General features: G+C 37.0%; 1 protein-coding gene and 1 long non-coding RNA gene across 2 annotated transcripts in view; both read right to left on the bottom strand.

The window, feature by feature from the left end:
• PSMD1 (proteasome 26S subunit, non-ATPase 1) overlaps positions 1–15,243 on the bottom strand; it is a 106,839-nt gene that overhangs the window by 1,811 nt on the left and 89,785 nt on the right. Inside the window, exons 20-23 of the mRNA XM_024124467.3 lie at positions 15,013–15,105; positions 13,490–13,576; positions 12,550–12,696; positions 388–543 (exon numbers count right to left, since the gene is read on the bottom strand). Coding sequence (XP_023980235.1) covers positions 397–543; positions 12,550–12,696; positions 13,490–13,576; positions 15,013–15,105 — 474 coding nt within the window. The 3' untranslated portion in view covers positions 388–396. The remainder of the gene's footprint in view (positions 1–387; positions 544–12,549; positions 12,697–13,489; positions 13,577–15,012; positions 15,106–15,243) is intronic.
• Positions 5,384–9,767, bottom strand: LOC114484697 (uncharacterized). Its single transcript, XR_003677879.2, has 2 exons — positions 9,733–9,767; positions 5,384–8,255 (listed from the first exon to the last, which is right to left on the bottom strand). It is a non-coding gene; the product is annotated as an uncharacterized lncRNA (long non-coding RNA).

Below are 15,243 nucleotides of genomic sequence, written 5' to 3'. Positions count from 1 at the left end.
AGATGGAAATCACCTCCATCACTGAGCTGTCAGTTCAGCTGACTTTTTTGGGGTTAGTGGGTAGCAAGGCTTTTTTGATGAGAGAAGCATTGAGTTACATTCTGGAGCAAGCTCCCTACTTCGTCATGGACCTATGAAATCAGTTTGCAGTCCGGCCACTTTGAATAGCACTGGTAGAACACTAGAGGGTACAGAGTCAAAGAAGGAAAAAGGAATTGGTATATTCCATACTCACGAAGAAGTCAAAGAAGGGTAAATTTTAATACCGTTTAGGTAAACAGGGATTAAGTACAAAAGGGAAAAAGTGAGACCATGTCTCTGTATAAAACATTTGTGAAGAACCGACTAAGAGATTTCCCTTGATATACAATTTTGTTCCACACACACCTCTGGTCCTTAGTCATCAATATACTCAAATGGTTCTGGGGGTTCTGGCTCTTGTTCCTCCTCCTCAATTTTTGGGCCATGGGCTGCCACAGGTTCCACCAGCTCTTCAATGTCTTCACTGGTATCCTTCAGAATGATGATGCCTCCAATGGACAGCTATTAAACAGAGCAAGGAATGAAGAAGCACAGGCTCCACTCATATTTCCAGAATGCTCCAGAATCTTGAGTGCATATCTGTTAAATGGTACCTCAAGGCTACTAGAATGATCTGGAAATAAAGAACTGGGATGGAACTACACTTTCCTAGATGAGAGTCAGGAAACTTGGGCATTTGTGCCTGTGTGATGCTACACTAGTGACTTAACTAAACTGTTCAAACATAAGAAGGGGCTAATAAAATCTTCCTGATCTATTCCTTCAGGTTAGTCTGAGGACTGAATGAGGACATCATTGCCAATGTGCATAAGAAAGGATAAAGATAACTGTAATCTATAGGAGTACATGCAAATTTAACCCAGTGGCTCTGGATGGTAGAACGTGTGGTGTTGCTGTTTGGATGATGCATCCCAATTTAAGAAGTATTTCTCAGCACTGTACTAGCCTCAGTTGGACTGCAGGGAGAATGTTTACTCTCCAAAGATGGTAGTCTAATGCCTTTCTACTCAGTGTGTGGTCCTGGACCAGTAGCATCCTCATTACCTTGGAGCTTGTTAGAAATGCAGAAAACTTGGCCCCGCTTTAGATCTCTGAATTTGTATTTTAACAATATCCTCAGGTGATTTATATGCATGTTAAAGTTTGAGACGCACACTAGTCTAACAGATACTTTATCATTTGTGAGAAAACCATCATTTTGGACACCAGTGACAATCTAGAAATGAAAAGCCAATTTTTCTCCAGCAATTTCAGAATGATAGAGCAATATAAGTATCACAAATATCTGAGTGTTTTTCACTATAATCTACAAATCCTTGTGATGCGAGACAGTGAAAAACTAGACTGGAAACAAAAGGGAAGTAGAGTGTAGACGCAATTCTATTAAGCCCTCTCCCAAACATATTAGCGAAAGGTAAATTCAAAAATCAAACTGTCTGCCCATCTCTGGTGTGCTAATCTTATTCTATTTGCTTGCCTGTGTCAAAGGAAATGGAAAGCTGCTCTCTGTAATTAAATCAGTCAACAGTGAAGGGAACATCTGGAAAAAACATATTTCTACCAAAGCACATTACTGGGAAGGAAAAGAAGCCCAAGCACGTTAGGCAAATGATTCATATATGTATAAGCATCTCTGCAGTTCAACCTAATCTAATTTTTACTCATCAGAACTCTGCTCTGCCACGCTATAAAACTGGTGTGCCTTCATGAATTTCTAAACTACTTCCCTTCTCTCAATACATATTCATACACGTTAATCTATAACCCTTTCACTTAAAAAGCTTGCTTTCCTTGAAGAAAAGCCATTTTATGAATGGACCCTTCTTTTAATACCAATATTCATCCAAGAACAGAGTAACATGGCCACTATCCTAATACTCCATGGTCTAAAAGTTTATTTGAACCTTCTAAAGGACCAAATGGAGATCAATCTTTTATCCAACAGAAAATACCCATGTTCACCAAAGGACTTCCTGCCTTTTGGAAATATATGGCTCCAGATTATAGTGGTACTATTTCATGCTTAACTGGAATGCTCCAGCCCAAATTCTGCAATATAATCAACATATGGGAAGAGCTTTTTATAGCTACATGGTTTAGATTTATTAATGCCTTATACGTTAGAGAGAAAGTTCACACTCTCTAAGCAGAGAATAAGATATATGACATTCTGTTTTCTGAGAAGGCTAGTGACAATGGAAGACAGAGGCAATGGGACACTTCCAGCTGCCAAATGTTCCATGCTCTCTATAAGACATCTTTTAAGATGGACAGGAAACAGAGTAGGAATGCCACCCATTTTCAAAACTAAAGCTGCTGGGACTTCCCTGGTGGTCCAGTGGTTAAGAATCTGCCTTCCAACGCAGGGGACGCAGGTTTGATCCCTGGTCGGGGAAATAAGATCCCACGTGCTATGGGGCAACTAAGCCTGTGCACTGCACCTACTGAGCCCAAGTGCCACAAACTACAGAGCCCATGCACTCTGGAGCCCACATGCCACAACTACAGAGCCCACACGCCGCAACTAGAGAGAAGCCCGCACACCACAATGAAGAGCCTGCGTGCTCTGGAGCCCGCGCACCACAACGAAAGATCCCACATGCCACAAAGAAGATCCCGTGTGCCACAACTAAGACACGACGTAGCCAAAAAATAAAAAATGAAATAAATAAATATTAAAAAAAAACAACAACAACGCTAAAGCTGCCTCTTTCAAATGCAATGTCTGAGGAAGGATCTGATGACCCTACCATTGAGTGTTCTGGAGGGAATGAGTCAGGGGGCACCCCTTTCTTCACTGCACACACAGAGGCAGTCTTTTCTTCCTTTTTTTAAAAATTGAGATATAATTCACATAACATAAAAGAACTCTTTTAAAGTATACAATTCAGTGATTTTTTTTTTTTAGCATACACACAAAGTTGTGCAGCCACCTCTACTATCTAATTCAAGAACACACTCATCAATGTAAAAGAAACTCTGCACCTGCTAGCCGTCATTCTCCATCCCCCACTCCCAGCTCCTACAACTGCTAAAGCAACTTCTGTCTGTATGGATTTGTCTATTCTGGACATCTCAAATAAACAGAACCATACATTATGTGGCCTTCTGCGTCTGGCTTTTTTCACTTAGGATAAGGTTTTTAAGTTTCAGACACAGTGGAGTATATATCAGTATGTCATTTCTTTCAGCTCAATAATACTGCATTGTGCATATCACATTTTGTTTATCCATCCACCACTTGATGGACATTTGAGTTGTTTCTACCTTTTGGCTATTATGTATAAAGCTGATATAAACATTAGTGTACAAGTGTTTGTGTGGACATAGTTTTCATTCTCTTAGGCATATACTAAGGAGTGGAATTGCTGGGTCATATAAGTCTACATTTAACTTTTCAAGGAACTGCCAAACTGGTTTCCATAGAGGCTGCAACACTTTACATTCCTACCAGTACTATATGTGGCTTCCAATTTCTCCATATCCTTGCTAACTTTAACCTACAAACCTGTTGTCTTTTTGATTATAGCCATCCTAGGGTATTATGAAGTATCTCCTTGTGGCTCTGATTTCCATTTCCCTAATGATGAATGATGTTGAGCATATTTTCATGTGCTTTTGGCCATTTGTAAATCTTCTTTGGAGAAATGTCTATTCAAATCCTTTGCCCATTTAAAAAATACATTTTTTAAAAATCATTTTTTAAGAGTTTTAAAAAATGTATTTGGGTATAAGTCATCAGGTATGTGATTTGAAAATATTTTCTATTCTCTGGGTTTTTTTTTTCCACTTTATTGATAGTGTCTTTTGTAACACAAAAGTTTTTAACTTGATTAAGTCCAATTTATCTTTTTTTGGGGTTGCTTCTGCTTTAGATGTCACATATGAGAAAACACTGCCTAATCCAAGATCATAAAGATTTACAGATAAGGTTTATATGGTGTTAGCTCTTACATTTAAGACTTTGATCCATTTTCAATTAATTTTTATATATGCTGTAAGGTAGGGATCCAATTTAATTCTTTTGCATATGGATAGCCATTTGTCTTAAGCACCATGTCTTGAAAATATTATTCTTTCCCCATTGAAGAAAATCAATCGACCATAAAATGGAGTAAAGACCTAAATGTAAGACTGGATACTATAAAACTGCTTAGAGGAAAACACAGGCAGAACACTCTGACAGAAATCACAGCAAATTTTTTTTTAGATCCATCTCCTAGAGTAATGGAAACAAAAGCAAAAATACACAAATGGGACCTAATTAAACTTAAAAGCTTTTGCACAGCAAAGGAAACTATAAAAAAAGACAGCATACAAAATAGGAGAAAATATTTGCAAACGATGTGACTGACAAGGGGTTAATTTCTAAAATATATAAACAGCTTATACAGCTCAATATCAAAAAAACAAACAATCCACTCAAAAAATGGGCAGAGGACCTAAATAGACATTTCTCCAAAGAAGACATACAGATGGCCAACAGGCACATGAAAAGATGCTCAGCATCACTAATTATTAGAGAAATGTAAATCAAAACTACAATGAGCTATCACCTCACACAGGTGAGAATGGCCTTCATCAAAAAAACTACAAATAATACATGCTGGAGAGAGTGTGGAGAAAAGGGAACCCTCCTACACTGTTGGTGGGAATATAAATTGGTGCAGCCACTATGGAGAACACTATGGAGGTTCCTTAAAAAACTAAAAACAGTTACTATATAATCCAGTAATCCCACTCCTGGGCATGTATCTGGAAAAGACAAAAACTAATTCAGAAAGATATATGCACCCCAATGCTCACAGCAGCACTATGTACAATAGCCAAGCCACGGAAGCAACCTAAATGCCCACTGACAGATGAATGGATAAAGATGTGGTATATATATGTGTGTACACACACACACACACACACACACACACACACACACACACACACACACACACAGAGGAATATTACTCAGCCATAAAAAAGAATGAAATAATGCCATTTGCAGCAACCTGGATGGACCAAGAGATTATTGTACACTCAGTGAAGAAAGTCAGATAGACAAAGACAAATATAATATATCACTTATCTGTGGAATCTAAAAAAAAAGTCAGATAGACAAAGACAAATATAATATCATATCACTTATCTGTGGAATCTAAAAAAACGGTATAAATTTATTTACAAAACATAAGTAGACTCAGATAATACTGCAGAAAGCAAACTTACGGTTACCAAAGGGGAAAGCGTGGGGGGGGAGGGATAAATTAGGAGTTTGGGATTAACAGATACACACTACTATATATAAGAGATAAACAACAGGACCTACTGTATAGCACAGGGAACTATATCCAATATCTTATAATAACCTATAATGGAAAAGAATCTGAAAAAGAATAGATATATACATAAATGTATAACTGAATCACTTTGCTATATACCTGAAACTAATACAACATTGTAAATCAACTATACTTCAATTAAAAAAAAAGTCAAATTGACCATAAATTTTTGGACTCTCAATTTAAATTCATTTATCTGGATGTCTATCCTTATGCCAATACCAGTTTTGATTACTGTAGCTTTGTAGTAAGTTTTGAAATTGGGAAGTGTGATTCTTCCAACTTTGCTCTTCTTTCTCAAGATTGTTTTGGCTATTCTGGGTCCCCTGTATTTCCATATGAATTTTAGGATCAGTTTGTATATTTCTGCAAAAAAAGTCAGCTGGGATTTTGATAAGGACTGTGTTGAACCTATAGATCAAATTGGGGAGTACGGCCATCTTGAGTAATACTAAATCTTCCAATTTGTGAACATTAATTATTGGCTCTGTAGTTTTTTTCCTTGTAATGCCGTTGCCTGGTTTTACTACAGGGTAATATTGGCCGCATGGAATAAGTTTGGCAGTGTTTCCTCCTCTTGTATTTTTTTAGAGCAGTTTGTAAAGGATTGGTGCAATTTTTTCTTTAAACATTTGATGGAATTAACCAGTGAAGCCATCTGGCCCCGGGCTTTTCTTTATAGCTTTCTGATTATTAATTCAATCTCTTTACTTGTTATATATCTATTCAGATTTACTATTTCTTCTTGAGTCAGTTGCAGTAGTTTGTGTCTTTCTAGGACTTTGTCAGTTTCATCTAAATTACCTAATTTGTTGACATATAGTTATTCACAGTACACTTTCATAATCCTTTTATTTCTGTAAGGTTGGTAGTAATGTGTAAGGCTGGTAGTAATGTGCCCTCTTTGTTTCCTGATTTTAGTAATTTGAGTCTTTCCCCTTTTTTTGATTAAACAGGTAGAAATTTGCCATATATAATAAGAATAATCATAACAATATCCAACTTTAGTATACACATACTGTGTGCCAGACATGGTTCTGTATGGCTTACGTATGTGCCAAACATACCTATATGTTGTGTCCCCTCCCCCAATTCATATGTTGAAATCCTACCTCACCCCCACAGAGTGTAATGGTATGAGAAGATGGGTCTTTAGGATGCAATTAGGTCATGAAGGCAAAGTCTTCAGGAATGAAATTCATGCCCTTATAAGAAGAAACATGAAGAGAGTTTGCTTTCTCTTTCTCTGCTATGTGAGGATACGATGAGAAGAGGGCTGTCTATAAGCTGGGATGATGGCCTTTACCAAGAACTTGCTCATGCTGGCACCCTGTTCTTGGACTTCTAGTCTCAGAACTATGAGAAACAAAGATTTGTTGTTTAAGCCACCCAGTCTTAAACAGTAGGTGGCAATTTGCTATAGCAGCCAGAACAGACTAAGACATACTTTAATGCAAATTACATTTTTATATAGTGTGTACACATCAACACCAATTTATGATTGCACTGTACAGTTGTCTTTTAAATCAGATAAGAGGAAAAAAGACCAGGGACGGGGTGGTGAGCTAGCCACCCTGGGGACAGGGTGAGAGCAGACTCCGGCCACAGGGTGGGGTCCCTCTGGTCTAGAGTTCTGTGACCACATTTTCTGAACTCCAACTCATCTGATAAAGAATTTTTCTGGATCCCTTCATAATCTTAAGAATTACTGAAGACCACAAATAACAAATGTTGGCAAGGTTGTGGAGAAAAGGGAACCCTTGTGCACAGTTGGTGGGAATGTAAATTGGTTTAGCCACTATGGACAACAGTATGGAGGTTCCTCAAAAAACTAAAACTAGAACTACCAGATGATCTAGCAATTCTACTCCTGGGTATGTATCTGAAGAAAATGAACATTAATTTGAAAAGATATATGCACTGCAATATTCATAGCAACAGTGTTTACAATAGCCAAGATATGGAAGCAATGTAAGTGTCCATAAACAGGTGAATGAATAAAAAAGAATAAATGGAATACTACTCAGCCATAAAAAAGAATGAAATTGTGCCATTTGCAACAACACGGATGGACTTGGAGGGTATTATGCTCAGTGAAATAAGTCAAAGACAAATACTGTATGATATCACTTATATGTGGAACCTAAAATATAAAACAAACTAGTGAATATACGAAAAAGAGACTCACAGATATGGAGAACAAACTAGTGGTTACAGTGGGGAGAGGGAAGGGGGAGGGACCAGATGGGGGCAGGGGATTAAGAGGTACAAACTACTATGTATAAAATAAACTCCAAGGATATATTGTACAGCACAGAGAATATAGCCAATATTTTATAATAACTAGAAATGGAGTATAACCTTGAAAAATTGTGAATCACTATGTTGTAACCTGAAATTTATATAATATTGTAAATCAACTATACCTCAATTTAAAAAATTTATGGAGAAAAAAAGAGGAAAAAAAGAGTTAGAAACAAAAATACACTTATACTATCTTTTATATTTACCTATATAATTATGTTTACCAGTGCTCTGTATTTTTTCATGTGGATTCAAGTTACTGTGTCCTTTCACTTCATCCTGAAGGGTTCACTTTACTACTTCTTGTATGGCAGGCTGGCTAGCAGCAAATTCTCTTAGTTTTCATCTGTGAATGTCTCAATTTTGCCTTCATTTTTGAAGGATAGTTTTGTTGGATATAGCATTCTTGGTTGAGACTTTTCTTTGAGCACTTTGACTGTATCAACCTTCTGCCTTCTGGCCTCCATAGTTTCTAATGACAAATCAGCTGTTGATCTTATTGTGGCTCTGGGTACATGATGAGGAGTTGTGTTTCTCTTGCTGCTCTCAAGATTCTCTGTCAAATCTGCTGCGTTTCTATACAATAACAATGAACTAGCAGAAAGAGAAACTAAGAAAACAACCCCATTTACAATTGCAACAAAAAGAATAAAATACCTAGGAGTAAGTTTAATCAAGGAGGAGAAAGACCTATATACTGATAACTGAATAAGACACTGTTGAACGAAACTGAAAATACAAAGAAATGGAAAGACATTTCATGCTCATAAATTAGAAAAATTAACAATATTAAAATGTCCATATACCTAAAGCAATCTATAGATTCAATGCAATCCCTATCACAATCCCAATGACATTTGTTTTTACAGAAATAGAACAAAAAAAATCCTTAATTTTAAAATGTAAATACAGAAGACCTGGAATAGCCAAAGAAATCCTGAGAAAAAAGAACCAAGCTGGAGGTGTCACACTCCGATTTCAAATTATACTACAAAGCTGTAGTAATCAAAGCAGCATGGTATCGGCAGAAAAATAGACACAACAGACACACAGATCAATGGAACAGAACTGAACATTCAGAAATAAACCCACATATACAGACAACTAATTTACGACAAAGGAGCCAAGAGCATACAGTAGAGAAAGTAAAGTCTCTTCAATAAACCGTGTTGTGAAAACTGGACAGCCAAATGCAAAAGAATGAAACCAGATCACTCTCTTACAGCATACACAAAAATTAACTCAAAATGTATTAAAGACTTGAATGTAAGACATGAAATCGTAAGACTCCTAGAAGAAAACACAGGCAGTAAGCTTTCCGACACTGGTTTTAGCAATATCTGTCTGGATATGTTTCCTCAGACAAGGGAAACAAAAGCGAAAATAAGCAAATGGGACTACTTCAAACCAGAAGTTTCTCCACAGCAAAGGAAACCATCAATGAAAAGAAAACCTACCAAATGGGAGAAGATATTTGCAAATCATATATCCATCATACAAGAGGTTCATATCCAAAATATATAAAGAACTTTTACAACTGACCAACAAAAAAAAAATGACTAAATTTTAAAAAAGGCAAAGGACTTGAATAGATATTTTTCCAAAGATACAGGTGGCCAACAGGCACATGAAAAGATGTTCAACAATGCTAATTATTAAGTAAATGCAAATCAATCAAAACGACAAGATATCACCTCATACCCAATAGAATGGCTATTATCAAAAAGGCAAAAAATAACAAGGGTTGGAGACGATGTGGAGAAAAGGAAACTCTGGTACACTGTTGGTCGAAATGTAAATGGATGTAGCCATTGTGGAAAACAGTATGCAGATTCCTCAAAGAATGATCCAGCTATTCCACTTCTGGGAATATGAAAACACTAATTTGAAAAGATATATGTACCTCTATGTTCACAGCAGCATTATTTACAACAGCCAAGATATGGACACAACCTAAGTGCCCATCAATAGAAGAATGGATAAAAAAGATATGACACACACACACACACACACACACACACACACACACACACACACACAATGGAATACTTACTATTCAGCCATAAAAAAAGGATGAAATCTTGCCATCTGCAATAACATGGATACACCTTGAGGGTATTATGCTAAGTGAAATAAGTTAGATGGAGAAACACAAATACCATTTCACTCATATATGTACTAAAACAAAAAAATTAATGAACAAGCAAAACAAAGCAAAAAAAAAAAAAAAACCACAGAGAAAACAGTAACTTCTGGGGGTGTGTGGGAGGGTGAAATGGAGAAAGGGGGGTCAACTGTATGGTGATGGATGGAAACTAGAGTTTTGGTGGTGAGCATACTGCTGTGTATACAGAAGGTGAATTATAATGTTGTATACACAAAACTTACATTTGTTATAAACCAATGTTACCTCAGTTAAAAAAAAGAAGAAAAATAAGAAAAGAATCCTTCTTTGTCTTTCAACAGTGTGATTATGATGTGTCTAGGTGTGGCTCTCTTTATCTTACTTGGATTCACTGAGCAGCCTGGATATGTAGATTAATGTTATTCATAAAATTATGGAAGTTTTCAGTCATTATTTCTTCAAATATTCTTCTATACTTTTCTCTCTCTTTTTGGGACTCCCATTATCCCATTTCTGTGTATGTTGGTATGCTTGGCTTTTAACAGGTCTGTTCATTTTTTGTTCACCCTTTTTTTGTTGTTCCTCAAATGACCTATTTTCAAGTTTGCTCAAGTCTTCCTGAATCAGCTGTTGAGCTCCTATAGCAAATTTTTCATTTCAGTTATTGTATTTTTCAAATCCAGAATGTCTATTTGATTATTTTTTACAATTTCTATCTCTTTACTGATATTCATGATTTGTTAAGACAACATTCTTATACTTTCCTTTAGTTCTTTAGACATAGTTCCTTTAGTTCTTTGAACATATTTTAGTTGATTTAGTCTGCCTATTATGTACAAATCTACGCTTCCTCAGAGACAGTTTTATTAATTGCTTTTTCCTGAGTATGAGTCATGTTTATTGCTTTGTATGTCTTGTAATTTTCTGTTGCAAACTGGACATTTAAATAATATAATGTGGCAACTCTGGAAATCAGATTCTCACCTCTCCCCAGGGTTTGCTGTTGTTGTCTGTTTTGTTCTTTTCTATAAAGTATTTTCTGTTGTATGTGACCACTGAAGTCTTCTCTCAGTTACCTGATTGGACAGCTAATGACTAGCCAGGGATTTCCTTAAACACCTGGAAAAATAAGTCTCTGAGTCTTTGCTGAGGGGCTATGTGTGTGATTGGGGCACACCTTCAACAGTCAGCCAGGCATAGACAGAGGAAATCTTTCGCTTGTAAAGGAACAACTGTTACAGCTTCCTCGGATTTATTTTAGGCAAAGGCTTAACAATCATTTAAGTTCCAGCTGAGGAAAACCAGTCTCCTCATATGGCCTCATGACACTGAGCATATACTTTGCTCTCTTTAGTTCTTCATAACTGTCAAAATCACTAGGTGTTTTGTGTGCTTAAAGTATTCACTAGTTGTGTACTAATATACCTGTTCTGGCACGAGCAGTTTCGAAAGGATGCTGTTAGAATATATTCTCTAGAAACGTCACTTTAGCGAGCTGGGTTGCAGATTAGATAGCGACTACATTTAATGTGTCCATTAGTGGTTCTATTAATTCATTCATTCGACACTACAGACCAAGAGTATTAGGTCCTAGTAATGCAAAATTAATAGGAGATGGGAGAAGACCTGCAAGCTATTCCGTCTTTCCTGGCCTGACTGCCTGCTGCCCACAGATGGCTGATGACTTGTCACCACCACCAAGTAATATTCACTGACTGAGGATTTACCATGTTCTACATGTTGTTTTAAGTGTTCCACATATAACAACCTATTTAATCTTTACAATATTCCTAGGCGATAGGCAGTATCACCATCCCAATTATTAGATGAGGAAACTGAAACACGAAGCAATCAAATTACTTGTCTCAGTTACACAGCTAAGAAACGGCAGATCTGGAATATAAACTCAGTTGTGCCCAATTCTAGCTCTTCCACTAAATATCTTCCATCCTCTGCCCTTGTCTCCTCTAGCTGATAATCTAGTCAGGTAAGAGCTTGACTCACAATTGTGGGTAAGAGTTGTCACCACCATCAGGGACCACCTTCAAGCTAATGAGAATGGGTTTACTTTTCTATAAGGACCTAGAAATCTTGTCTATGACATTTTAGACAGGTCCAGGATTTGAATGTATTAAATATACATTTAATCTACCAATGGTTCTCTAGTTTTCGAGATACAAGAACCTAGAAAATATAAAGACATTATCATGGCTCAAATTTCTGATCAGCATTTGTTTCTAACATGAAACAGTCTGCCCTAGAATAAATTAAATGGCATGAAGATCCTTTTCTAATTGTAAAATAGAACACTCTAAGTGCTTATGTATTAACTGTATTACCTTGTTCAATCACATTCCTATGAGTTAAGGATGATAATTCTTATTTTAAAGTAGTGAAAACTGAGGAAGAGAGGATTAGTACTTGGCTTAAGGTCTCAAAGGCTGAAAGTGGTAGAATCAGGATTCAAACTCAGGGTGTCTGGCTCCAGAGTCTGTAGTCCAAATCACTATGCTGTATTAGAAACTTCCATGATGTAAGCCTTTGGTAGATGAAGGATGTTTGCAGGGTCACACAAAGAAAAGTCTCCCCAAATCTATATGGAATGGAGTCTCTTTTGCTAAGAGATTTATTAGTACTACAGAGCTTTTCCCAATACTTTGGAGATTTATCCTTCTCTATAAAGATTCCATTGCCCTACAGATTAACATCCTACTGGTATATAGTTAAGGGCCACTGGTGACTTACTGGTTTGAAAGGCTGGTATCTGCAGGTCTCTGGCATGCTTAGGACCTTAAGTTGGGCAGGCATAACTCGGGCTGGGTTATCCAATAACTGGAAGTTAGGCTCAGGTTCTTTTTTCTTCTCTTTTTCTTCCTTTTTCTCTGCCTCATCCTAGGGGGGAAAAATAGCCCCATAAAGGTTCACTTCTGTTCTACATGACTGAATAACGTTTAATAAATTTACTGAGCAACTATTAGGTGCAAAAGTAGTTAGGATTAGACATAACGGAAGTAGAAGTAAAGTGATACCAGACTCAGACAAGAGAGATGGTAACTCTGCTTGGGGATGAGAATGATATTTAACTTAGTTGTACAGAGTGAGAAGGTTTTTCTATCATCAGAGATATTAAAAAATAAATGATGTTCCCTTTGCCTGAAAGGGCTTTTCTCTCTACCACCATCATCTCACTGTCTGATGAAAATCCTACTCTGCCCTTCAAAACTCATTTTAGTTGTCATTTCCTCCAAGAACTTTTTTTTTTTTTTTTTTTTTTTTGTCGTACGCGGGCCTCTCACTGTCGTGGCCTCTCCCGTTGCGGAGCACAGGCTCCAGATGCTCAGGCTCAGCGGCCATGGCTCATGAGCCCAGCCGCTCCGCGGCATGTGGGATCTTCCCGGACCGGGGCACAAACCCGTGTCCCCTGCATCGGCAGGCGGACTCGCAAGCACTGCGCCACCAGGGAAGCCCTAAGAATTCATTTTTGATTTGTACCCTTCTATTCTTCCCATGAATGGGTATAATTTCTAAAGTCTCTTCCAATTAAAATTTTGAGTCTCCATGCTTGGAACAGGATAATTATTTAAAGGAAGCCAAGAGCAAGGTATAACAATGTTCAACTAAGGAAGAATCTGGACCATGACAGAGAAAGCTACATCAACCCATATGACCACCAAGTTATACCTACCACTTCCATTTTCTCCTCCTCCTTTTTTTCCTTTTCTTTTTCCTTCTTTTTAGCCTTGGCAGTTATAGATAACACAGCAGTGGAAACCTAGAGGAGTGAACAGGGTAAATCATTGTAATCCCTTACTTACACGCAAATGTACAAGCCCAATGAGAATTCAGTTCTACAGTACTTTTCTGTTTCCTGGTAGAAAGTATCATAAAGAACAAAATAATCTGGGAATATAAAGATAACTTACTGTTACAGCCATCAGGTAAATCTTTAGTTCCTAGAGGCCTGTGTCCAATATAACTCTAATTTTTTTTGATCTGTAGTACACCTTGGATGTGAATTTGCTATGATAAGTTTCTAAGATAGAGATTTGGGTGCCACATCCTTTTTTACTTCATAGGGAAAGCACTGGAAAACAAAAATTTTCTCCAAACCTGGTTGTAAAGATCTCTCACTGGACTAGATGCCCTACAATGGTAATCCACAGTGGGTGAGTCCTTAACCTAGAATTATCCTCCTTGATGGGTCTCATTGAAATCAAAGGTGAAACAGGTACTTCGAAAGGCTGGGCAGTAATGGTGTAAAGCTGCCTTTGTTTTAGACTCAAAAGGGAGGGGGCCCTGAAACACAGCTGATGAACAAGATACTGCTGTCAAAGGATATCATCACCTACCACCCGCAAATTTGGCCAGTTATATAATTATCCCTACTTAACTGTAACATTTACAGCAAATAGTCAACTGGCTAATATGGAACATTCTCTTGTGGGAAAAAATCATTTTCCTAAACCTCAAGTGTCATAAAGGGTAATTTTACTGAGAAAACTGCAGGGGCAAGCACAGCTCTCAATTTCACCATACTTTAACTTAACACATATCAATGAGTGTCTTCATGCTTGTGGGGAGGAGTATAAATTGGTTATATCCATTTTGAAAAGAAATTTAGTTAACACTTATAAAAATAAATAATGTGCATTCCTTTTGATCAAGCAGTTCCATATATAAGATCCTAACCTATACACATACTTGTACAAGTGCACAAATATACATGCATAAAAACTCTATTCCAGTCCCATTTGTAACAGTGACAAATCAGAAATAACCTTAAATGTCTATCAGATAAAGAACTGGTAAGACAATGATATATACATAAAGGGATTGCTCTGCAGCTTTGGAAAAAAAGAGATCAATACACATTGAAAGTTTTTTAAAAAAACTGTTAAAGTGAAAACAATAAGATACAGAACAGCACACAGAGAATAATTTGATTTGTGGTATAAAAAGTATAGCTATGTGCAGAAAAAACATTTGGAGGGATTTACAAATTGTGATTCCTGCAACATGGGACTTGGATGACCAGGAGAGAAAAGGGCTTTCACTTTATATTCCTGTGTAACATTGGATTTTACTATGAGAAGTATTACTTTAAAAATACCTACTTTAGAACATAACAGTATTTAAAACAAACCCAAGTAAAACACTAAGCAGCTCCTATATAGGTACAAATGGTGCTCGAAGTAGCAAAAAACCTACCTTTTCCTTTTCTTTTTCTTTTGGTACTTCCAGAGGGGCAGGATATGCAAATGTTGATGGTTTACAGTTTGATTTATACTGAACTTTCGGCATCTGAAGAAATAAGAGAATTCCCCCCCTCTATTAAAATAATCAAAATCAAGATTTAAGTATTCTATGCTCTTAACAAGCATACAGATACCAAGGGGTGCCAGAAGTTTCAATCCTGGCTAAATTACAGTTATTCAATTA

The sequence above is a fragment of the Physeter macrocephalus genome, chromosome 2, assembly GCF_002837175.3.
Source record: "Physeter macrocephalus isolate SW-GA chromosome 2, ASM283717v5, whole genome shotgun sequence".
Lineage (NCBI taxonomy): Eukaryota > Metazoa > Chordata > Mammalia > Artiodactyla > Physeteridae > Physeter > Physeter macrocephalus.
Note: the sequence above shows the minus strand (reverse complement) of the source record. Positions and strands in the feature narration are given on the sequence as shown.